At 38.1% G+C, this 26,897-nt stretch overlaps 1 protein-coding gene across 19 annotated transcripts in view; it reads right to left on the minus strand.

The window, feature by feature from the left end:
• The window catches only part of LOC132116168 (connector enhancer of kinase suppressor of ras 2-like), a 95,015-nt gene that overhangs the window by 38,026 nt on the left and 30,092 nt on the right, over nucleotides 1–26,897 (minus strand). For 8 of the 19 annotated variants that reach the window (XM_059524818.1, XM_059524819.1, XM_059524821.1 and 5 more), the window contains exons 4-13: nucleotides 24,963–25,068; nucleotides 21,783–21,824; nucleotides 18,795–18,914; nucleotides 16,329–16,388; nucleotides 15,648–15,716; nucleotides 12,890–13,036; nucleotides 11,923–12,059; nucleotides 9,224–9,417; nucleotides 8,211–8,300; nucleotides 2,653–2,861 (exon numbers count right to left, since the gene is read on the minus strand). In XM_059524818.1, the coding sequence (XP_059380801.1) occupies nucleotides 2,653–2,861; nucleotides 8,211–8,300; nucleotides 9,224–9,417; nucleotides 11,923–12,059; nucleotides 12,890–13,036; nucleotides 15,648–15,716; nucleotides 16,329–16,388; nucleotides 18,795–18,914; nucleotides 21,783–21,824; nucleotides 24,963–25,068 (1,174 nt within the window). The remainder of the gene's footprint in view (nucleotides 1–2,652; nucleotides 2,862–8,210; nucleotides 8,301–9,223; nucleotides 9,418–11,922; nucleotides 12,060–12,889; nucleotides 13,037–15,647; nucleotides 15,717–16,328; nucleotides 16,389–18,794; nucleotides 18,915–21,782; nucleotides 21,825–24,962; nucleotides 25,069–26,897) is intronic. The other 11 variants (XM_059524812.1, XM_059524822.1, XM_059524811.1 and 8 more) reach the window with 6 other exon arrangements.

Consider the following 26,897-nt stretch of genomic DNA (forward strand, 5'->3'; position numbering starts at 1 on the left):
TACCAAACAGCTGTAGGCTTATTAAGTCAACACCATACAGAATGGTCTCTCCTGTCTGTTTTGCTTGCATCATCTCATCGGATCTTCTCATCTGGCATCTTACTCATGTTCCATCTTAATTGACCTTCTCTTTTAATATTATTCTAATATTTCTATCTCATCTCCGATTCTGTCTTCTTGCATGTTTTCTTGAATTTTCTCTGATCTTCTTTTTGCATCTTGTATCCTGCATCTAAGCTTCTCTTGTCATTTTGCTGTCTTGTAGTGTCTCTTCTTGTCTCTTCTCATCTCTTCTTGCATCTTCAATTTTGTATCTTTACCTTTTATCTTGCTTCTTCTCATTCATTTTTTTTATCTCATCTCCTCTAGTTGTGAATGTTCCCTTCTCCATGTTCCATCTTGTCATGTCTCTTCTCGGCTCATATTGTCTTTTCTTTTCTCCTTACACCTTAGGTTCTCTTCTTATTTAATTTAGTCTCTTCATTTATCATCTTGCCTCTTTTCTTCTGATTGTCTCATCTTTTCCATCATCTCTCATTTCATTTTGTTTAATCTCATCTAATCTCTTCTCAACTCTTTTAGTTTTGAATGTTCCTTTCTTCAGTTCCTTTTCTTCTGGTCTCATCTGGTGTATCTTCTGGTCTCATCTCACCTCTTCTCACATTCTTATTTCATTTAGTCTCTTCACTTCTCATGTCACTTCTTCTCTTCTGATTTTCTCTCACTTTTACGTCTGTTTTTTCTCATCGTACACTCTCTTCTCCTTTTGCATAATCTGGCATCTTCTCTTCATATTTGATTTATATTGTCTCTTTTCATGTCATCCCTTCTCTTTTTACATCTTCCCTTCTCATTTTGTCTCTTTGGGTCTTGAATCATCTTTCCTTTGTCTCACAACTCTTCTCGCATCTTACATTCACTTCTTGTTTCATTTTTGTCTCTTCACTTCTCATCTTGCTTTTTCTCCTCTCATTTTGCATTCTGTCTCTCCTCTTTTTCCATACTCTTCTCTCTTGATGTTTAATGTTGTGGTGTCTCTTTTCATCTTTATCTTCTCTTCTTTTATCCTACCTTCTCTTCTTGTTTCATTTCATCTTGTTGTGTCTCTTCCTGTCTCGCCTTGTCTCTTATTGTCTCTTCTCTTCCCTTTAATCGTGTACAACTCAGAGGTATATGCAAATTATAAATTCAAAGAGTTTCTATCAAAGTTCATGAGCTAGAGAAAGAACAATAGCAAGAGTGCTGATACTAGCACATTGGTTCTGGTCCGAACTTATGGTGATGGAGTAGTCAGCAGAGTCTTCTCACCCCTGCACACCCTTTACCCCAGATCAGGTCAGAGGACACATGGACACACTACCCTGCTGAGGGTGTCTATAAACAGAAGCTGCAGGTGAGACACACTGTGAAAGTCACTCTTATGCAACACAATAACACCCCAGCTGGGATCTCAGAGTGGCCCCTTTCACATTTCTTCATGAGGACCTATAATTAACTTCAATTTGAAAAATAATTAAATAAATAGAAAACTAAACACATATAATCACTTCTCATGGTCTGGTGGAGATATCAACTACAACATATTGACATGAAGACAGCACATGGTCGAGTCTTGGCCAATCACAGTTCTGTTTCAGATGGAGCTAGGCCAATCACGTCACTCCATGCCCTGTGACAGATTACAACAAGGCTTAGCCCCGCCCACCCCCACAGAGCCACCATCTGCCTACTCAGCATCCATATGCACACTGTGACACACCACTGTAAGTCACTTTTCCCCAGATGATTAGTTTTCCCTTGGTGTTTGTGTGTGTGGTTATGGCTGTGTCTGTGTGCACGCTCAAGAACATTGGCTGCCACATTCCCTCTTAAAAATGACAGCTAGATCTCACCTCCACTCCTAATAACTTCACACACAGGGCGACTAGTCTCACTGAAAAAACCCACTCACCCACACACACATACACATACAGTATACACAGGGCTGACACAAACTCCCACACACCTACACTCTGACTAAAGGTAGAGTACTAACACACTCATTATATGCACACAGACAATCACACACACACACACACACACACACAAATGCTCACCTAGCATGTGGGCGTAATTATACATTCTGCTTCTGCACACCATGACCTGGTGCTTTCAATGAAAACTTGTTATGTAAGACTCTACCTGCAATGATCACAGAGACCTTGATCGAGCAAAAAAACTGATGAAAGCAGCCAGGCCTTGAAGAATGACTCTTTGTTACTTTGTTTGAGCAACAGAAAATAAAAGGAACACAGACACTGGGCGATATTCCTCACAATCTCTGAGTTTAGCCTGATCCTGATCCAACCCTGCTGATCAAAATACAGTAAATATTTGTACAATTCGAAATAACTTTTCTATTTAAATATATTTTAAAAAGTTATTTATTCTTGAGATGGCAAAGCTGAATTTTCAAACTCAAACTCAAAAAAGACCCACTGGACCTCAAACATTTGAACAATGTTTTTAAAGGATATTTTAGTAAATACATTGAAAAACAAGACAAAAATATTTACAGTCCAACCCTGCAAAAAACTCTTGCAACTCTGGTGGCTGCAAAAAAATTACCTGCAACTCCCTTCAGAGGACTTCAACAGAAGACATACTACTCACATGGTAAAGAGAGGTGGAGTCTGGGTTAGGCGTGTTCATGGATTCCTGACGGAGCACCTCCATTTGAAGGGTCGGGAGGAGCGCGTAGTGGGTGGGACTCCCGCTCTTTTCGCTCTTCTTCTTGCCACGTTTTCCTGTGTCTCTCTTCATGCTACGCCCAGCCAGATCAGCCGCCTTCTCATCACTTACATACCGCAACAGAGTGTTTTCTGAGAAGGAGAAAGAACAATATCTTTAATAACAGTAGCTGACAGTCCCAACTCAAGCTTTCAAAACTTTTGTGTTTCATGCAAAAAAGAAAGTAATATGGTTGAAAAAAATGAGGGTGAGTAAATGATGGCAGGAATTTCATTGTTCAACTGTTCCTTTAAATGCATTTTTTCCAACAATGTTACCATTTTTATGGTTAATCGGGCATTATAGATTTTGTCTGGCATGTTCAGTAAATCAAAATTACATTTGTACATCCAGTCCTTCTCAAACAGTACACCGATTTTCCAGGCTGTACTGTGTCAAATCACTGAATAAGCTCGCATCAGTATTCCATCAATCAAGCATCCCAAACCCCTCTCGAAATACTTTAAACCTCAGTTGGCCAATCACAATGATTCATTCCCTCATAAGAGGTCTATCATTAGCTCTACTTAAGCCTTGTGCACTTTTCCCAAATCAGTCGAATCCAATCAAACTCTATAGGCTTATTCTTGCCTAATGAGCATAACAATCCGATTGGTCACAGCCATATTAGTGAGCCAAACCAACGGGCTCCCAGCAGTCCAGATTTTTGCTCGTCTTTTCATTTAGAAACCACCGCAGCCATTGTTGGGTTTCCCTTCTCTCACACCCATGACCACCGTTGTCCGGCAGCAGCCAATGAGACGTGAAACACTCAGGAGAGCTCCTGTCAGAGTTACCATGGCAACAGCATGCTTCCAGAAGAAGTTCCCTCTTCTTTATAGCTCAGAATGGAAAAGTTGAAGAGGGGGCAGATTTTAAATGGCATACAATACGTTCATTTAGACAGGGTACACAACCTCGCAGAGTCATTATAAATCATTATTTAATTAATTGTAACTTCTTGAGTTTAAAAGAATTAATATACTGCCATATAAAACTCATTAAATTAGCTAAAATATCAGTCTGGATGATCCATCAGTAACAATGTAATTTTTTATTATTAATATTTTTTCAATAATAATAATAATACTTTTTATAATTTTTTATAATATTATTTTATAATAACAACAATAATAATATTTGTCAAACTGTGCAGCAAATGTAACATTTCTTTTTTTTCATATTTTTATTCAGTTAATAATAAATAAAAATAATATTAATAATAATAATAATAATTAGTAGTAATAGTAATAGTAGCATATAGTCATAATGTGCAGCTGTGCAGCTGTACTGTGCAGCCCTACACAAAAGCACAGCAAGTCTTTTTATTTATTTATTTTAAATCAAAATTTTAAATGTATCCACCCAAAAACACAATTAAATTTCAAATTCTGCAGCCGTTCTCTTTTATCTTAGTTTTTTGAAAAGCATGCCCCAAAACAGAATGTATGAATTTTCTTTGTTTTGAATGCATTGCCAATAATACAGAAGATGACTTTGGTAGAACACCCATTCTGACAGTAAAAAAAACCTATCACTGCTTCCCAGAAATGACAAATTACCAAGATTTCCGAGCTGTAATTGACCTTAATACATCTTTATCCTTTCTGACCCTCCCTCCACTCTCGCATCGTATCACAATCTTCTTCCTACATCACTCTTGCAATCTCCTTCGAGTGCCTCTTTCTAATTTCACCATCTTTCTTACTCTCAGCTAAACACAATCTGGCAGCCTCACCTCCAGCATTTTCTCCGCGGAGTTTTAAGGAAAAGAGGGAGCCGGAAAAGCAAGGAAATAAGAGAGCTATCAAGGCGCTAATCTCCACACAATGCGGATAGACAGAGCTGCTTAACGGGATCAAATAGCAGCCAGGAGACACAGCCAGGTGATCATCCACCCCCTCGCTCAAAAACACACATATAAAGAAACACAAATGCCACAAAGAAGAGAGAAGAGATGGGTTTGGGCAACAGCAATCCTGGAGGAGACCACCGAAAGAAAACAAACACGTTAGCGTGGGAAAGCAGTAAGACATGACATGAGTGAGTCAAAACAAAAGATGCTGCCCCCGCAGCCTCAATGAAGATGGTGATGAGGAAGTGACGAAGATTGACTAACCAGCCAAACTTTACCCTGAACTTATAATAATGAACACAATAAGTAAAATGTTGATGAAAGAGCTTCATTGACATTATCTGTCTCCTTCTTGCAGTCCAACTATTTCTGTCGGGAGTTCTGGACTGTTTTTCTAAAGCAGGAGCCAATTGAGACGGTCTCGGGCCTAGCTCACACTGGCTCTGTGTTGGTGCTCAGAGACTGCCACTTTTAAATCCTGGCACTGCATGCAGCGTGGCCACAAGAAGTAATCAGCAATGCCCAGTGCAGTTCAGAACCACGGCGCAGCGAGGAGAATTAGATCCATGGAAAAGAGCTCAGCTAAACATCAATCCTGAATAAGAGCCATGAGAATGTAATAACACAGTAACAGTGAGTAACAATGAAGGGAAATCCAGGCAGAATGAGACCAAAACTGAGAAAGAAGATCAACAGATGGAAAACGAAGATGCATTTGAAAGTAAAGAAGATATTCTGGATATATATATATATATATATATATATATATATATATATATATATATATATATATATATATATATATATATATATATATATATATATATATATAGTGTTCCTCAGGGCTGGACTGGGACAAAAAATCGGCCTGGGCATTTTTGCCCAGACCGGCCCACTATATGATCATAAACACCACCCATCTTTGCACGCCCTTAATTATATGCATACCAACTCCTATTCATTAAAACCACTAATGCCATGTAATGAGTGAGTATAGGAACGAGTGAGAGTTAACAGATGAAATAAGTCAAAATGTTATATTTATTAATACAGTTGAACTATACTCCACAGCGGTGAATCCTAAAACAAGCTATAAGCGGCTCTGGCATAGCCAGATACCAGCGTTTCTTACAGGATTTTTGTTAAAACTATGGTGGTGTGTCCTCGGTCCTTCTAGGGGGGTTCGGGGGCATGCCCCCCCCCCCCCGTGAGAAAATTTTGTGCATTTTAATGTTAAATTCATTAATCTGGTGCACTTTGAGAGTTCAAAATTAAAAGCTCGAACCCATATTCAGTGTGCAAATTAAACAAAGAAAAATTCTAACCTCTTTTAGTTACAGTGTCTATTTACATTACACCTATAAATAGTTATAATATTAATCCAATGACAGTAATAGCCATATTTTGTAAAACAAATGCACAAAAAAATAAAGGAAACTTTCTTAATTAGTTGTACCAATTTCTATACTTGAAAGAGATAAGCACATGATCTTTTATTTTGACGCAAACTGCATCAAGCTTTTATTTTGGCGGGAAACATGGTTTACAAACGCCTCTTATTAAATTTCTAGTGAATTGCGGTAATCGTCAACTATGCAGATGTGGAAATAATCTACACTCATGACATGGCCTAAGTGTTTTGAAAGTAGTTATGCTTACCGCAGGCTCTACACTTTCTCATCTCTCTCCTGATCCTCCGTCCTCACTATCATCATCTGCCACAGGAGCTGATGAAGGTCAGAAAACATATATTTTGACACAGTTTACAGTGTCTGCTTTAAGGGCCTGGTTCTATTTTTTCACGCTATTTATCTGCACTAATCGTGCACCTGTCCTGTCCATGCTGCTGGATCCTTCCTCATCTGCACCTCCTGCCATTACACCCTTTTCACTGCGAAAAAGGTCTGTTAATTTGGCGCATTTAGCTGCCTCTTGTGCCAACATTTTTTTCTTTTTCATTCTTATTTTTTCGGCCCCACCCATTTCTTTCTCTTCTTTCCTTCTTTTCGCCATTTTTACCGTCTGCCTCTGTTGCATTCACACCATAGACTGTAAAAAAATGATAAACCCAAACCTAACCAAAAGTAAACTCCTTTGATCGGCGCCTTTGAGCCAATCAGATGTCAGGAAAAACAAGGATCAGTCTAAGTGAGAGGGGCCGCTCGTATCCCCCCTCAAGATTGGAAGTATTGGTTTGGCCCGGTCTGTTACACACACACACACACACACACACAGACACAAGCGTTCCGCTCAGGTTCCGCTGCAGCTGAGCGGCCGGCCAGGCCGGGTAGCGTATCATAAAAAAAAAAAAACTTTTTGACCACCGACCGGTTCGGCCTGAAATGGACTGGCCATTCGCGTATCATATATATATAAAAAAAAAACTTTTTGACCACCGGCCGGTTCGGCCTGAAATGGACCGGCCGTTCGGGATTGTTCCCGGTATTCCTGATTGCCAATCCGCCCCTGGTGTTCCTGTAGCTCAATTGGTAGAGCACTGCGGGGTTAGATTCCCCGGGAACACATGATAGGTAAAAAATTGATATCCTGAATGCACTGTAAGTCACTTTGGATAAAAGCGTCTGCTAAATGCATAAATGTAATTTAATATACATATAAATAAACATTCAAATGGACCCTATTTACTCAAATAAGTAATAATAATAATTTTGCAAATTGTATTATTTATACAATTCTTTACTTTGAATAAAATAAACATAACGTTCATGTTTATTTTGTGTAATTCATCAATGTATATTCTAAAGAAAAAGTCTTTACATTTCTAATCTTCCATTAAAGTGTAATAATGTTTCTGCTGATGTAATCAAGGCCATGCAGATATAAGTAATATCACAATGTTGTAGTATAACAGCATTTTTGCTCATCTGATACTGGTTTAATACTACAACCCACTTTTCATGATTCAGTATAATTCTGGTGGTTAAAATCAAGAAAGAGAATCTGGCATAAAGATTCAAGGGGTGTCAACAGTTCCCTGCAGTAGGACATGCTATCTAATACTATTTTAATAAAAAAATTATAATAATTAATTCATTAATATTTATTATACATGCTGTTTTATGGACTCATATTAATGAAGAGATTAAATGGAACTGATTATTTGTACTGTTAAAAATGTATTCATCACACTGCAGGACCATTTAAAACAAAGCAATAAAACTTAATTATGACAAAAAGAGTTTGGACAGTTTCTGGTAGTCAGCAAAACCCACAAACGAATAATACATCATACATATAGTGATATGATGATCATTTTCAGATAATTTCAGACTACAGAATCAATATGAAATTTTAATGAATAAGAAGAGTAAAGTCTATGAAAGGCTATCTATCAAATTGAATTTAATTCTGATTGTAAATTAATCAGATTTACATTTTTTATTAAAACAGTTTTTAATAACATTTTATTAACTAATAATGTTATTAAACCCAAAAATCCTGATGTTGTATTAAAAAATTGTGTCAAATACCTAGAAACAGAGAAAAACAGCACACCTAAGAGTAAAGAGGAGTAAAAGGAGAATAACCGTGTGTATTTACAGTACTGTGACTGACACAAACTCACCTCTCCGACCTTCTCTCTTCATTCTAGCTGGGTCCTCGTATTCAGGAACCCAGTTATACTCAACAGGCATAGAGAAGGGCCTCAGACGACCTGAAAGCATAGACATCCACATATACACATATCACTTTCTGTGTGTGTGTTAGTGTTTGTGTGTGTGTGTGTGTGTGTGTGTGTGTGTGTGTGTGTGTGTGTGTGTGTGTGTGTGTGTGTGTGTGTGTAAAGACAGGGAACAGAAAGATAGAAGTAAAATGACAGTTCACAATCCATTTTCTCCACAGACGCCAAGGTAAGTCTGTGCGAGTGTGTGTTTGTGTAAGACAGACTGTCACAGTTCATGTGTCCTCTCATTTTCTAGGGAAGCAGCGGGCATGGAGTGTGTCAGCAGTTCTGTGCCACTGCAGAGGCTCATGTTGGCATTTGACGACTAGAGCTGTGTTCTTTGATTCTGGATATAATGCTACACACACACACACACACACACACACACAAAAAAACACACATTCACAACAAAGTGCAGCCCAGCTCCCTGGAGTTTAATTACAGAAAATCTGAAACCAACTCCCATATGCAGGATACTTGTTATAGACATACTCTCTTTACAAACCATCAAGAAACATACAATCACACAGAACTGCAAAATATGTAGGATACTTTACAGAAATAATTTATATAAGCAGAAGCTTCCAAAACCAGTTCTTTAGCTGGATCTAACTAAACTTAGTTATGCAACATAATTGGAGTAAATAGTGTTTTTTGTCATTATGTGCTGTTTTATAATCAGCAGATGTTCATAGAAGTTTGGTCTGTGCCTTGAATTAGTTGGTGGGTCAATATTAAGTCTCTCGGGCATCTGCTTTAAAAGCTAGCAAAAAATAACTAATCATTTTATGGTGTGCAGAAAGGAAGAACCACATGTCCATGCTAAAAGAATGAATAACCCTGATGTACCATCTAAGCTTGTACAGAAATGTGCTCATAGACAAAACAGTTTGTGTCTGTGTTTGTTTGTGTACCGTAAGTGGGTGTGCTGTCTCGACGGGACGTTGTGGGTCCATGGTTGGGGTCGTACTCGTAGCAGTAAAGAACGGCTTCTTCTTCCATGAGAGGAAATCGTCGTCTGTACTCTTGATCCAGGAATGAGTTTGGTGATTCTGACCCTTTTGCAACAGGTACCCCGCCTTCACCCAGGAGACCGCTTTTTTCATCTCTAAAAACACAGCATAACAATATGTATTTAGATTTTACTGTATGTATTAAAACATATATCTGTATTAATATATATTAAAATGTTACTTATTCCTGTGATGGCTTAGCTGAATTTCTTCCGTGTCACATGATTCTTTAGAAATCATGATTTGGGGCACAAGAAAACTATTTTATATTACTATCAATGTTGAAAACAGTTGTGCTGCTTAACATTTTTGTGGAATAAAAAGTGAAAATTTATTTGAAACATACATTTTGTAATATTGTTAAAAATTTTAAAAATCTTTGACTGTAATTTTTTATCAATTAAATGTGTTAATAAAAATATTCATTTCAAGGAATAAAAATAGTCATTTCAAGGAACGCAGTACTCGTTCCCGTATTTCAGGGAACTGAGGTTACATTAGTAACCGAGTTCGTTCCCTTTCAATACTTCACTTGTACTGCGTCGAAGATGCTAATGGGAACCCAGTTCAATCACGCCATGCTAAGAAGGGGGGACGACCAACGCAATCATACTTGATCTGTGATACCAAGATATGACAATAGCAACTAGGAGTAGAATAAGCTCAATGAGGTTACGTCTGGCCTAGCCTGATCATCCCGTGTTCGTATCGCCTCAGTACCAAAGGGACCGAGTGCATACGAGCAGAGTTTGAGTCTTGGGCAAAGAATGGCCAAGAGCATGCAAATGAGGAACAAAAAGGTGACCTTTACACAGAAAGTACCCTAGCATGAAGTGCCAGGACGTCTAGATTATAAAATCTAACAAATGTGGACTGCGAGTTCCAACCAGCCGCCGCACAAATTTCTGCGATAGTCACACCACTAGACCATACCCAGGACAAAGACACTGCTCTAGTCGAATGGGCTCTTACTCCAATTGGGCTTTGCAGGCCCAAAGAAGAAAAGGCTACGTCCACAATCCACTTCGAAAGCCTTTGCTTTGAGACCGGTAACCCTCTGGCGTGGTTTCCAAAACATATGAAGAGCTGCTCTGAATGCCTTATCGGCGCAGAACGCTCCATGTAGACTTTTAGTGCCCTCACTGGGCAAAGCAGATTCAGCTCTCGATCGTCCTCTGTGTTTTGTAATGCAGAGAGAGTGACCACTTGTGCTCTGAAAGGTGTGGAGAACACCTTTGGTACATAACCATGCCTTGGTTTCAGGACGACCTTCGAGTCGTTAGGCCCAAAATTCTAGACAATAAGGGCTTATCGAGAGTGCTTGCAAATTGCCTACACGCTTAACAGACGCTAGTGCCAACAGCAGAGCGGTCTTTAGCGACAGGGCCTTAAGGCCTATGGACTGCAGCGGTTCAAAGGGGGCCCTCTTTAGGGCTCTCAGTACCGTGGGCAGGTCCCATGAAGGGACAGTGGGAGGGCAAGGCGGGTAAGCCTTCTGGCACCTCTCATAAACCGGATGACAAAGTCGTTTCTGCCCACCGACTGGCCTGCTATAAGGGCGTGTGACGTTATTTTGAAACAGGCCGTGAGTCGCTGTAGAGCCGCGGCGCGCTCATTCACCATTGTTACCCTCATCATAACGGAGTATAACACTGTTCCAGAAACGATATCCGTTGGCTGGGGGACAGCGAACTCTTGGCAAAAATTCCCCCTGAGCCCCAGGCATTCCAGATGGCTGAGGAGCAAAGTTCTGTAACTCAATGCCTCCCCCTCTGACTGAGCTAGAACTAGTCAGTCGTCGAGGTAACAGGGAAAAGAACCAATCCCCTGAGCGTATTTGTGAGAGGATTTGTTTCAACGTGATCATTCCGAAGCGCCGTCTCATGAGGGCACGGTTCAGATGTCTTAAATCGTGGATGGGGTGCAGCCCGCCATCCTTCTTGGTAACTAGAAATAATGGCTGTAAAACCCTGAGTCGCGGTGCGCTGGGGAAATGACTTCTATAGCTCCCTTCAACAGCAGATTTTCTACTTTGGCACGAAGAACGTGAGCGTTCTCGTTGTGCACCCCGCGAAAGCTCCTTGGGTTTGGACGGATGGTTGGCCTTGGCTTTCCATCCAATAGCTGTGGGCGGGCAGAGATGCGTGGCCACAGACTCATCCAGCGGTGGCAATCGCTTGTATCCTCTCTCTTCAGCGGCGTCAATCGAGGTGAGGGCAGATGAAGATGAAGTACGCAAGCGCGCCGCGTAGGGGGCCCGCCATGATTTTGTAAGCTCGTCGTGGACCTCCGGGAAGAACGGGGCGGTTCTCTGACGAGAGGCTTGCTGGCGCCCCGGTAGAAACCATTCATCCAGACGGCTACGAAATGGTTCCTCTGGAGGAGACCATTCCAGACCCAGCTCATCCACTGCCCTGGAGAGAAGCCCCGAAGGCTTCAGTTCAGGAGAAAAAAGGAGTTTTTCCCATAAGCATCTTCGACGCAGTACGAGTGAAGTATTGAAAGGCAACTACTGATATTTAAAATTAATTCTGCAAAAACAGATCATTCACAAAACGCAACATTGATGTCACAACCATTGGCTTTTTAAGACCACTTACCTTGGTATGTATGGCTCAGATGGAGGAGGCGGGATATACAGGTCTTGGAGGGCGGAGCTATCACGCTTGGAGGGTGTGCTGATAGTGCTCGTGGGCGTGGCCGAGCTGCTGGTGGGACTCCTGGGAACGACTGGCTGCTGGGCAGGCAAGATCATTTGATTAAAGATCAAAGTTCACATCTACTATGAGCTGGTAAAATGTCTGAGAGGACAACTAAATGTAATAATGGATCTCTATTCCAGGATGTGACCAAGACACTGATATCTGCAGAGATTCACAAGGGCGAGGGATAGAAACAGTACACTGGGATCTCTGGGTCATGATGCTTTGACATAAGTGGGAGCCTATGGAAACATTTGCAGCATCTCCAGAGAACACAATGGCTTCAAAGACTATAGACGTGTGATTAGTGTCTCCAGTGAGCTGAATGTCTTGGAACAGGGGTTGTGACACAGACTGCACAGACATGACATGCACAAAGAGGCATGTGTATATAATCAGTGAAATGAGCATGTGAGATGACAGCCGCCAAGATGGAGATGTACACAGATCTGCTTGGGGAAAACAGCTAAAAGTTTAGTCTAGAGTCACACCAAGTCTAGAACCAAACTTGAATCCTTCACGGAAAGCCGATTAAAGCTAATCTGCTCTCGCTGGCAAGATCATTGGCTTGCTCACTTTCGCAACACTTCTAAGGCAGGTTAGTGATGTTACTGCAAATGACTTAATAAGCACCGTAAGACCCACTAAGGCAACTCGGATATCCAACATTCCTGTTATTTATACAAAATAAACTATTTTCAGTCAGAAGTTGGACGTTTGAATGTAAAGCAAGTGCATTATGGAAAATGGAGTTAGAGGTGTCAGTTCCCTATATAAGATGAGACCAGGGAGCAGGTGGCAGATAAAGGGGGAAAGTGCAGCCCAAAACGATGAAGCTTTTGGGACAGGGCGATCTGAATCCTACCTGGAGGGCCAGGGGCTTCCATCTCATGTTCTTTAGTAGGGCTGGGGCGGAGGTAAGCGTGCTCTGGGGACGCTTTTTCAGGGTCAATGTCACACCGGCAGGGTCCCCTCGCAGAGAGCTTACCAAGTTTTTCAACTGCCAGCCCACCTACAGCAACAAACACAGGGTCAACATACACAGACTCGACAAGAACGCCACACAGAGACATCACCTGACAAGGAACTGCCAGGAAATCCTAACACACGTCTCCCTATATCCAGTAAATATGGAGAGAATATACTATTACTACATATCACACACACATACACTTCCTGACACACAGTACATGTTGAATAAGTTTACGATGTGAAATGAGTGTACACTAATGAGGCGTGATGTGTGCTAATCATTTAATTGATTCCACATTAAAATCTGCGGTAGAACTTGACATTCCCGGTAAAATGCCATTATTTGAGCCTTTGGTTCTTCATAAATTATGTGTAATCATGAATTCTGAAGCATGAAAAATGAACTAAATGCCTATTGTGGAGAAAAATTTTAAATGACAATTACTGGCCATATTTTATTAGACATTAAAAAATGAAAGATAATAAAAGATAAACATGAAGTATATACACTGACTCCTTTTTATTGTTGAAATATTTATGTTACTCTGTTATGAAAATGCTTACTGAGCCAGCAAGTGAAGCTAATAGCTGGAGGCAGCTCTAAAATAATGTGACACACTATATGCAAACTCTACATTTTTAAAGATGTTTACATTACTGATGAATTATTAAACTACATAGATTCATAACATTTCACAGTTTAGTAAAGTAATAAGGCTGTGCAGTGTACCACAATTGCTTTTACTATGGTTAAGATGTACTGTTAGATAATACAAGGCCACTTAACCATGATAAAAATAATTGTACATCATCACTGACTCAAGTGGCTTATTACAGTGACAAAAGCAACAATATAAAACAGGGGTTAAAATAAAATAAAATAAAAAGGTCTTTAAACATTAAAAATAGAATTGCTATTATATTACATGAAGTGGTCCCTCAAAAGGGAATCATAAATATATTTGGGGATCTGTGGCATCAAAAAGTTTAAAACACTGTGATAAAAGAAGTTCAATGTTTGATGTTCAATAATTAACTTAATTATTTATGAATAATCACAATAAACAATTCTGCTGTTAGTTCAGATAGTTTTTTTTTATTTGATATGCAACAGAAAGGATTACCTTTATAATAAATCCTCATTAATCACTACAATGTTAGTCTATGAAAAGAGGTGAAATTAAGTAATACACACACATTCAAACTTTTTTTTTCTATCATAGTGGAAACTTTTGATTTATTATAGTTATCCTGAGCTAATGATACTTTCTATCTCCTAGCCTTACCCTCACAGAAACCTTTCTGCATTTTCCGAATGTCATAAAGACATAATTTATTATGTTTATTAAGCAGTTTACTGTTGGCTGGTTTGAGGTTTTACTATCCTTTTATATACTTATGGGGATATTGAGTATCCACAATGTAGGCAAAACATGACCCACACACAGTTTACACTTACCATGTTCTTCAACAAACAGAAATAACCACAATACACACACACACACACACACACACACACACACACACACGCACACACTGAGATGGGCTGGACATTCAGACCTGATCCCATAGCATACAGATACTATCACTGAGGTGACATATCAAGTAGCTCCCACAATGCACCATTCTTTAACACCCGTTGAGGTTGTTCTTGAGTATTGTCATGGTAATTATTTGTCTTTGTGTTTTTTGCTACAAGCCGAATTCGTATCGCTTATCACACATTAGAAGCGCTTTTATCCAATTATGAAGGTGACAACAGTCTAATTACATGAGGATTAATGAGACCATAGTGTTGCTGATGTTTCATCACAAAACAAGCTCAGCCTCCCTCCCCATAGCGACAAGATGACTTAACACAAACAAGAAAAAAAGTTGAATTCTGATGCCTTGACGTAAAAAACATCATGCAAAGACCATCTTAAATCTAAATATCAACGTCATTGTGATCAGAGATGATGAAGAGGGAACATTTAGCTGCCTGCAGATTCCTTAACTTCATAAAACATGCCCCACTTGAGAATACAATTCAAAGATTCAACAAATTATTCAGCACCTTATGCACATCAAACACTAAGGAAGACATTTCAAACAGAATTGATTTGACAAGCTAAACTCCATGCGCAATTAATTGTACACAGATGTACGCAGAAAAGGGAACTCCACAGGGTATGATCATTGGAGTACCTATTGACACACTCCATATGCACGCACAGAAATCTCTCAAATTCGACCATCCTTAAAAACACACTTCCCTTCATTACATTTACAGCCTCTTATGCCCTTTAAAAACACTCTCCAGTCTCACTCAGATCCGCAGTCTAAAGCATAACACACTCAATCAGCATTGTGAATTCAGTCAAATTGGAATATAGTTGCCTTAGTCAGAAATGAGCTAAAAATACATCTAGCAATATGTTTTAAAGCTCTTGGTGCTTTAACAAGGACACATTAAAGCCCTCAAATTCAAATGTAGCCCATTTTTAGTTCCATAATTCACAAACAGAAAGGAAAGGGCCAACTGTTGTTGAATATCAAGTGAAACTTACATATATATAGGGAACAAAATTGATAGATGGATGTATGGATGATAAAATAGAAGAATAAATGAGGCAAACAGAGTAAGTGACTGATGAGAGACTGACACTCACCACTGTCTGATGGTTCACCTGGATGACTTCGTCACCTGCGTGGATCTTCTTACAGCGATCTGCTGGAGACTAAGAAAGAGACAGAAAAATGGAGAGGTATAAAAAGATAGAATAATATAGGGACAAACAGATGTCAAATGAAAACACAGAACTTATTTACATAGTTGCTTTTATCCAAAACAATTTACATTGCATTCTGGTTTCACATTATCTCTTATGCTTTGCATTTATTTTATTAAAAAATACAGCTAAACCAATATTGTGAAATAATCTTATTTAGACAGAAAAATCTGTCTGAGACACAGAAGCCATCTCAAATTGTTATTAATTTAATCTCAATGTGGTCTAAGATATGCAACTGAATTATGACATATGAAATACATATCATGGTGCTTCTTTTCTATGGGTACTGCATATTGCAGTATAGCGTGTTATTTCCACCCACTATTAGAGCTACAACAAAAACCAAAAGCTTTCAGTCACATGATCTGTGGATCTTTATTTAGAACACTCTTGTCTGTATAGCTCTCTCGTTCTCTCTCTCCTGCTCTTTAATTTGAGCGTGTGCAGTAACAGCGGTACAATCAATTGCTGAGATTCATTACTTTTATCTGCAGCATGCAGGTCATTATAAAAGACACATGAATTAGAGCGCACACATTAACAACGACTGGCTCTTACCCCCTCTGTGGTTCCTGTGATAACATGAAGCCCATCATATGTGGATTTGATGTACATTCCCTTAAGATATAAAAGACAGGATGAAATTAATAGACTATAATAAATAATCTCCTCATCTCTTCCTCTTTCTGTCTCATGCACACATTGAAGAACACATCAAAATGCTTTCAGTCTATTCATGTATATATAGAGATTTTTGAACACAAGCATGCATACACCCACACACACACACACTTGCTCATTAGAACAAAGAACAATGCTGAGAAAGTTATTTTGAAACTGCTTGGCAAGATATACAAGCTGCTTATAAATTTCAATTAGTTAAGCTACAGTCAAGCTTCACTGCTAACAAAAGGATACCATTACATATTCATTCAAAAGTTTTGGGGTTTTTAAGATTTTTCATAAGCATAAGTTTTCTCAAGATCTCATATGCTCACCAAGGATGCATTATTTTATATATATATATATATATATATATATATATATATATATATATATATATATATATATATATATATATATATATATATATATATATAATACAGGTGCATCTCAATAAATTAGAATGTCGAGGAAAAGTTCATTTATTTCAGTAATTCAACTCAAATTGTGTCACTCGTGTATTAAATAAATTCAATGCACACAGACTGAAGTAGTTGAAGTCTTTCTTTTTTTTTGTGATGATTTGGGCTCACATTTAACAAAAACTCACCAATTCTCAACAAATTAGAATACTTCATAAGACCAATAAAATACAATAAAATTGTGAATTGTTGGCCTTCTGGAAAGTATGCTCATTTACTGTACATGTACTCAATACTTAGGGTCTTCTTTAATTACTGCCTCAATTCGGCGTGGCATGGAGGTGATCAGTTTGTGGCACTGCTGAGGTGGTATGGAAGCCCAGGTTTCTTTGACAGTGGCCTTCAGCTCACCTGCATTTTTTGGTCTCTTGTTTCTCATTTTCCTCTTGACAGTACTCCATTGGTTCTCAATGGGGTTCAGGTCTGGTGAGTTTGCTGGCCAGTCAAGCACACCAACACCATGGTCATTTAACCAGCTTTCGGTGCTTTTGGCAGTGTGGGCAGGTGCCAAATCCTGCTGGTAAATGAAATCAGCATCTTCAAAAAGCTGGTCAGCAGAAGGAAGCGTGAAGTGCTCCAAAATTTCTTGGTAAACGGGTGCAGTGACTTTGGTTTTCAAAATAAACCACAATGGACCAACACCAGCAGATGACACTGCACCCCAAATCAATGGACTTAAAGTAACTTGGGCTATGAGCTTCTCCACCCTTCCTCCAGACTCTACGACCTTGGTTTCCAAATAAAATACAAAACTTGCTCTCATCTGAAAAGAGGACTTTGGACCACTGGGCAACAGGCCAGTTCTTCTTCTCCTTAGCCCAGGTAAGACACCTCTGATGTTGTCTGTGGTGCAGGAGTGGCTTAACAAGAGGAATACGACAACTGTAGCCAAATTCCTTGACACGTCTCAGTGTGGTGGCTCTTGATGCCTTGACCCCTGCCTGAGTCCTTGTGAAGTTCACTCAAATTCTTGAATCAATTTTTCTACAATCGTCATAAGGCTGCTGTTCTCTCTGTTGGTCGTGCATCTTTTTCTTCCACACTTTTTCCTTCCACTCAACTTCCTGTTAACATGCTTGGATACAGCACTCTGTGAACAGCCAGCATCTTTGGGAATGAATGTTTGTGGCTTACCCTCCTGGTGAAGGGTGTCAATGATTGTCTTCTGGACAACTGTCAGATCAGCAGTCTTCCCCATGATTGTGTAGCCTAGTGAACCAAACTGAGAGATCATTTTGAAGGCTCAGGAAACCTTTGCAGGTGTTTTGAGTTGATTAGCTGATTGGCATGTCACCATATTCTAATTTGTTGAGATTTAGTGGGTTTTTGTTAAATGTGAGCCAAAATCATCACAATTAAAAGAACCAAAGACTTGCATTGAATTTATTTAAAACATATTGTCAAGATGTATTGTCAAGAGAAAAATTTTAAACAAGAGAACAAAAAATGCAGATGAGCTGAAGGCAACTGTCACAGAAACCTGGGATTCCATACCACCTCAGCAGTGCCAGGAAGATCACATCCATACAATGCCAAATTGAGGCAGTAATTAAAGCAAAAGAAGCCTCTACCAAATATTGAGTACATGTACAGGCCAACAATTCACAAAAAAAAAAAAAAATTTTTTCCCCAACATTTTGAATGGAAGTTTATACTGTATTTTAGTCACTCGTAGTTCTATATCTTATAATAAACAATTAATAACATTTAATATATTAATAAATGATCAAATACTCATTATCAGAACTCCTGAACTACAATCGGGGAGATATGTTTACACAAAATTCTTTTAGTTTAATAATTTAATTTAAAACATAATGATAAACAGCAGTAAACAGCACAATCATCTGTAGAACAATATAAATGTGTGTGATCTTACCAGACCCTCTGTAGGTTTAATATTAGCCAGTTGAACCACCTCCAGATGTGCCGACTGGGAGACCAGGGGGTCTGACGACAGTGAGATAATGTGGTCACATACTCCAGACAATGTCTTACACTTGAGAGAGAGAAAAAAGAGGGAGAAAGCATATCAATTATTTTTCTCCAAAGATATGCTGCACTGGGTGAACATTTATTAGATTTAACTCAGCATCATAGATATGATAAAATTTAGGTTTAATGTCCCGTGACCACAGAATGCATCTTTAGATGAAGTCAATATTCAACTTTTGTGGGGCACAGTTTTAATAAACAGGAGTAGTTCTAAAGCCATTTCCGTTGGGAAAGACTTTGTTATGCCTAAAAAGACTAGGACTAAATCTATGGGTTGGTCAGTTATGGGGATAATTTGATTTGGAAAATGTGCTGTATTAATTGTCAAGAAGTTGAGTTTCATTCTGGTTTAGGTTTTTCTTCCCCATGTGTTTATCAGTCTCCCCTGTACTCTGTGCCCCTTTTCGTTCATTATCTCAACGGCGTTAAATCAAATTCTCAGTGATTATGATCAGATTTCACCTGTCTGGGATATTGGTGTAGTTCACTCAAGGTGAAGGAGGTGGGAATCGATGTTGTTTCATTTCCTGTTAACCACTGCACTATTCCTCTGCTCTCCACTTTTCCCTCAACAAGCTTTTTACTGGCACGACTTTTTACTGGAAGTAAATTACAAAACTACTGAGACATTCAAGAAACTTTTCAAATACAGTGAGCAAGAAGCAAACAGTGTTAAAAAAATAGGAAATATCTGTCTGTCTGTCTATCTATCTATCTATCTATCTATCTATCTATCTATCTATCTATCTATCTATCTATCTATCTATCTATCTATCTATCTATCTATCTATCTATCTAGCTGTCTGTCTGTCTGTCTGTCTGTCTGTCTTTCTGTCTGTCTGTCTGTCTGTCTGTCTGTCTGTCTGTCTGTCTGTCTATCTATCTATCTATCTATCTATTTGTCTGTCTGTCTATCTATCTATCTATCTATTTGTCTGTCTGTCTGTCTGTCTGTCAAATACAGTAAGCAAGAAGCAAACAGTGTTAAAAAATAGGAAATATCTGTCTGTCAGTCTATCTATCTATCTATCTATCTATCTATCTATCTATCTATCTATCTATCTATCTATCTATCTATCTATCTATCTATCTATCTATCTATCTATCTATCTATCTATCTATCTGTCTGTCTGTCTGTCTGTCTGTCTGTCTGTCTGTACCTACCTACCTACCTACCTACCTATCTAGAAAACATTACTACATAGCTATATCTATGTACAGCAGCAACACTATTGTCATGCTTGGCATTTTTCACTTTGCTACTAGCTTTGCAAAACATGCACCTGGATTTCTCTGCCTAGTATGACTGCAATTATATTGCAATTTATATTTGCATTTTAGGGTTCTGTAGCACTTTAATTCACTTTGTTTTATGGTTTCATTTCTCTCTCTCTGCTTCTGCTTTCATCTGGTGTCATTGGTGTTTTTGCTTCTCCTCCTACAGCTGGTAGCTGAGGTGGGGTGGTGCTGGGGAATGAAATCTGCTGCTAGCAGGCACAATGTGTAGGTATTTATAGCTGTGGGACTCAGTGAGAATGACAGCTGTGCCCAGCCCAGCAGTCTGTGGCGACAACAGGACCTGCCACACACACTGTTGTGTGCTAGTGTGTATGAGACGGGAATCTCACAAAGAGCCTTGCTGTGGCTCTCCTGTGACTGCAAAGGGAACTTCACCTCGGGGCTTGAACTAGTAAAATACATGTTCACAAAATGGTTACCTACAGCAACAAATATAAAAACACTGAGATGAGGAATCATGTCTTTTACATGAAATAAAAGCAGCTATTAAAATCGATTTGCATTGCGTTCAAAGGCTGAGATCACTGCAAAATAAATAAATAAAAAGTTGTGATCAATATATATATGCATTCATTTGAATCATGTATTTTAAATGATTCATCAAAAAGTCTGTTTGAGAGTTATAGTTTAAATAATGTGAAAACAATATAACATAAAATAACATAATATATAATCAGGCATTAAATGGTTCTTATCCTGAAAAAAAGTGTACTAGCACCAAATTCAGACACAGAATGTATCAACAACTGTAAGAAAAAGCGTCATTTAATGTAAAGATCTATTTCACTATAAAAAAAAGATCAAAGAAGATTCTCTGGGGCCTAAAATGCAAAGACTTTAACAATCACTACAGAATGATGACTCAATTGAATCAAACATTTAAAGCATCTATTCACATCACTGTGTGCTTATAAAATTAGTCATCTGGAGTTTAAGTTTTATTAATTATTTGGTTTGGAAAAGTTTATTTATTAATTGGCAGGGAGTTGGTTGAATATAATATAATATAATATAATATCTATTATATTATATTATATTATATTATATTTTATTATATTATATTATATTATATTATATTATATTATATTATATTATATTATATTATATTATATTATATTATATTATATTATATTATATTATATTATATTATATTATATTATATTATATTATATTATATTATATTATATTATATTATAGATTTGAAGATCTTAAAATGGTCCTTGTCTGGGGGAAAAAACTATTAGAACAGCACTTACAGTAACTGGAGCCTCAATTTACAACTAACCTGAAATAGTGACAGATTGCAAAAAAGATCAAGGAAGATTCTTTGGGGCCAAAAATGCAGGCACTACTGAATGATGACTTGAAAGAATCTGTTTGGTTAAAGGTTAATTTAAAATGAACATTTACAATGTCTATTCACATCACTGTGTGGTCAAAAAACAGGCAGAGAGATTATGAGGATCCTCAGTACTTCCTGTAAATGAAGAAATAAGGGCAGAGCTCACAGGAGAAACATTAGAGCTCATTATCAGCCTCATATTGCAGCGTAAACCCGAAGAGAAACACTTACCACATGGAGGATCTTATTTTCGGTTTCATAGACGGTGCAGTCCTGCGAAGAGGAAAGAGTAAGATATTACTGCCATTTTAAACAGTTTAGGCCTCTCACGTACACACTCACCCACACAGAGCGCTTGAGAAAACATTTACTGAGCAAAGTATCTCTGCAGATGGGATAATCTACCAAACAGCTGGGTCACTGTGTTCAGAAATGGCTCTCTCTCTCTCTTTCTCTCTCTCAGATGCTGATCTAATACAGGAAGGTTGAACAGAGGAGAGCCCCGGGCTCAATTTAACATTCAGGCTCTGATGGAGACATTTCAAGGAGCTCCTGAGGTTCCCGCTGGGGGCCGGGACTGCTGTGAAAGTTCATGGAGAAATAGCAAACCTGCAGTGTGACTGTGTTTGTGCAGGTGTCATATACAATAAGATATAAACAAGCGGACAAACGTGAAGGAAACTCCTGCAGTTATTTGCTTGTCCGTTGGTCATAAACATCAGTTTTATTAAGTACATTGATTATTAATAACTACCATAATCTGACGCTGGAAGTGTCTCCATTGGAAATTCATCGGGCAGTAAAACAATTGTAAATTTTACATTTCCAATGAAAATACATCCATTGATAGAAAAACTGCTCCGAAAAGGTTACTTTAGAATAATGATACTGTATTTGTTTTTTAATTATGCTCTTTAGAAATTTCTATTATAATTTACTGCGTTTTGCACAAAATATTAAGAAGCACAACTATTTTCGACATTGTTGATAAGAAATACTTATTGAGTGGCAAATCATAATATTAGAACGATTTCTGAAGGATCATGTGACACTGAAGACTTGAGTAAAGGCTATTGAAAATTTTACTTTGACATAAAATAAATAAATAAAATTTTTAAATATATTCAAATAGAAAACAAGTTATTAAGAATATTACTGCTACTGTAATGTTGGTTACTGCTACAACTGCATATGAATATGAATATATTATAAATATAAACATATATATTAAAAATATACATAAATATATATATATATATATATATATATATATATATATATATATATATATGTATGTATGTATGTATGTATATATATATATATATATATATATACATATATATATATATATACAGTACAGACCAAAAGAAATGAAAAATGAAAATTCTGTTATTAATTGCTCACCCTCATGTCGTTCCAAACCCGTTAGACCTTAGTTCATTTTCTGAACACAAATTAAGCTTTTTTTTTTTTTTTTTGTTTTTTTTTTGAGGAAATTCAAGAACTTTCTGACCCTGCATAGACATCAATAGAACTGACCCATTTATGACCCAGAAAGTTGTGGTAATCGCGTCAAAGACTGACACTGGAAGAGAAGACATTGAATATTCGTTATTTTAGTTTTCTTTGCACACAAAATATATTCACGCAAATTCATACCATTATGATTAAACTACTGATATCACATGGAATATTTTAACGATGTCCCAACTACACTTCTGGGCCTTAAACGTGGTAGTTGCATTGCTGTCTATGCAGGGTCAAAAAGCTCTCAGATTTCATTAAAAATACATTGATATCTTACTTTTATTATTTTTTTATTATTATTATTATTATTATTTTGCAGCTTGGAGCAGCCACAGACCTTATTCACTTTCACTTAATTGAGAACAGCTGTGTTTCACAAAATTAATGAGAAATTTTCATTTTTGGATGCAATATTACTTTAAATTATAAGTAAACACCACACAGAGCCAGGCAAAGAGAGAGACAAACACACCCAAACTAAAGATAGAGATACATCACTATCAAAGTGATGCCAGCAGGCAGCGATCATCCATACGGTCTACAGTATATAAGTTACAATGTGATAGTATAGTAATGGGAACTGTGGACATCAAAGCTTTTGTTTATGTTTGTGGCCATTGATAGAATACAAGCGACCATCTTGGTCAAGTGCCCTGGTGGAGAAATCAGATGGTCAAGCAGGTTTTTGGAACATGCTAGGCTGGTACAAGATTGTCTACCAACTCAGTCAGGTTCCAACCAGCTGGTGGTCCATCTGGTCAGATAAACCAGTTTAGATTATCTTGGATCAGTTAATTACCATCTTGGATCAGGTAGAAACCAGTGATAAACACACCTGCCAAATAGGAGAGAGAGGAATCTGTCCTATTTTGACCTAATCTCTCAGGGGCCGATTAGGAGAAAGGGCCCCTGCTGGTCCTGAGCGCTCAATACTAGTTGCATTAGTTAAGATTAGATCCAGATCTCTGGCTTCAACGCTGTAATCTGTCCTGGATTAAGAGAAAGGTTGTGTGCAGCATTTAGGCTAAACTGGCTGTGACAGACTCATCCATTTAATGCTGCTCTTGCTGGCCATGATCTTCTGACCCTTAATCTGCTGGGTACACAAACACACATGCTAACACACACGCATATCACTGCAGGCAGGGGCCTTGAATCCCTCTCCTTTCTCAAATTTCTCTTTTGTCTGACATGGTTATTTCACACTGATCGTGTTTCCTTTCCTGCTATGCTCTAAAAGACTACATTACCCACAATGCACACTGCCTCATTAGTAAATGAGATGTAGTCCTTGACATCCTTGACATGGAAACAAAAACTTACACTAATTTATTTTGTTTTACATGGAAATATATAGCTGCATTTGTATTTTTTATTTTTTATCACTCACAACATTTAATGTTGAATGATGAATGGGAAAAATTAAAATTTTGTCATTATTTACTCACCCTCATGTCGTTCCAAATCTATATAAGTTTCTAACTTATGTTGAATACAAAAAATATATATTTTGAAGAATTTTGAAGAATCAAACTGTTTTTTGTCCCCACTGACTTCCACAGTAGGGAAATAAATACTATTGAAGTCGATGGGGAACATTGACTGTTTGATGACGAGCATTCTACAAAATATCTTCTTTTATGTTCAACAACTCAATTTTAAACTCAATGAAATTTATACAGGTTTGAAACGACATGCGGATGAGTAAATCATGACAAAATGTCAATTTTTGGGTGAACTATTCGTTTAACTCAATGTAAGAGCTAATTCTACTTTGAAAGTCCTTCTCCATTTCAAATCATGAGTGTTCATGTGAGTTTGCTTCATCTCATACAAGACTGTCAAAGCGTTGATCTAATTTGTTTGGTTGGTGAATGTCATTACCTGCTGTACTATAGTAGTGAGTTCCAGGCACAGCTGAATCACGTTGTTCCTGGTCACGGAATAATCTGTTACGGCAGCAAATGGTGACCTGCAAAAGAAGTAACACCTAGAATTAACCATTAGATTATTCTTAGAGCCAGACCCACAAGACGGACAATTTGAGTGTGTTTGCAAATTGTAGACGTGTATATGCTATCCTTATTGACTGTCAACGTACTCCAGACCCAGTTTCTCACTTCCTGTGAGTGACGAAGTGAATGTGGGTCGTGTGTATTGAGGCTGTGTGCTATATATACAGGGCTGTAGGTACATTGGTTCATCGTTTCCATCCTGTCTCTAAATATTCCTCTAAGACCGCTGGGAACACCAGCTGACGCACGCCCAGAAGCCCCTCACAATTTAAGAAACTCTAACAATCTTTCACCGCTGGGCTAAAAATCATTCATTCAAAGACCTCACAAGCACTCTTAGACCAGCCGAACACACTAAACTCGCTTTCCTAAACAGGATTTGAGATGCAGCTCTCAGCGAATACCAAATCCCCCTTTAAAACTCCGCTCCTAAATGTCAGCGGCTTCACTTGACTACCAAATATCACTTCGTGGTAGATAAGTGCGCCGACAGCGTCTGAACTCGGTTCAAGGACACCTGTCAGCAAGCATGGACGCAGTGGTCAGAGACTGCATGGGAAATGTCTGGAAAAAACCTGAGGGGATGGAGAAAGAGAACGGGAGGGAGAGAAAAGACTAAATGTGAGAGAAAAGATAGCAAGAAGTTCAAAACCAAGTCATCCAAGCAGAGAGACAGATGCTAAAATCTATGCAGCTCATTCAGTTCTCTCCAGGACTGAGTAGACTTCATTACATCCAACCTTTACTCTTTTGAAGCATTTGAGCACATGCCACCATCTGGACACGACGGCTCCAGGCTGACAGGAAATCCATCAGTTGGGTAAAAAAGACCACTACCATCTCCTCAAGGCCAGGCCTTAAAGTTTCACCTCATCCTGCTCCAGTTTTTCAATCAATGCGTGAGAGTCTGAGAGCTGGTGTGTGCTTGTAATTGCTTATGCGCTGATGCCTATATTCAATTCAAATATCCTTTTACACCCGGAGAGAGAATTAGAATACTTTCAGCTCCCATCTGAACAAATCAATGAAAACGCATTAGCACTATTAATGTCAGGGCATTTGCATTTATGCATCTGGCATATGCTTTTATCTAAAGTGACTTACATTGCAGTAAAGGTAGATATTTATGCAGTTTACAATCTCCCTAGGAATCAAACACACGACCTTGGTGTCACTAGTGCCATGCTCTATAGTTTGAGCTTCAAGTAAGAAATAAGAAACTTTATCTACGAAACAATGATCACACCATTACAAGATAATCTATAGGTAGTGATGCACCATTCAAGAAATTTGAGGCTGATACCAATAATGGATATTTTAACAGTTATTGGCCAATAACAATAATTTAATAGATTTTACATATAATTATAATATATTTATATTTATAGAACCCATCATTTTACATATATATGTACACTCTAGACATGTGCCGGTATTCGGTAATGCAATATATCACAATAGTGAATATGTAGGATATTGTTATTGTAGGCACTTTCGAATACCGTTAATAATTATACATTACAAATTATTAAGAATTTGGGATGAATTTTAAGAATATTTTTCCCATCAACTGGTCAAAAGGCACAACACCGCTGTATGCTGCTTGAAAGACTCGTGTGCGCTCTGATGTAAACAAGCACGCATGAGAAGCACATGGGGGAACACGTGAGAGATGCACTAAATTAATGCACATTCACTCTCTGACAGCAGATGGCGCTAAACTGCAGAAAATGCAGCTGTTACCTTGGAAACCCCATAAATAAAGCAGCTGCTCTACTATATAAAACATATTTAAATAGATTTA

This window comes from Carassius carassius, chromosome 35, assembly GCF_963082965.1.
Source record: "Carassius carassius chromosome 35, fCarCar2.1, whole genome shotgun sequence".
Taxonomy (NCBI): domain Eukaryota; kingdom Metazoa; phylum Chordata; class Actinopteri; order Cypriniformes; family Cyprinidae; genus Carassius; species Carassius carassius.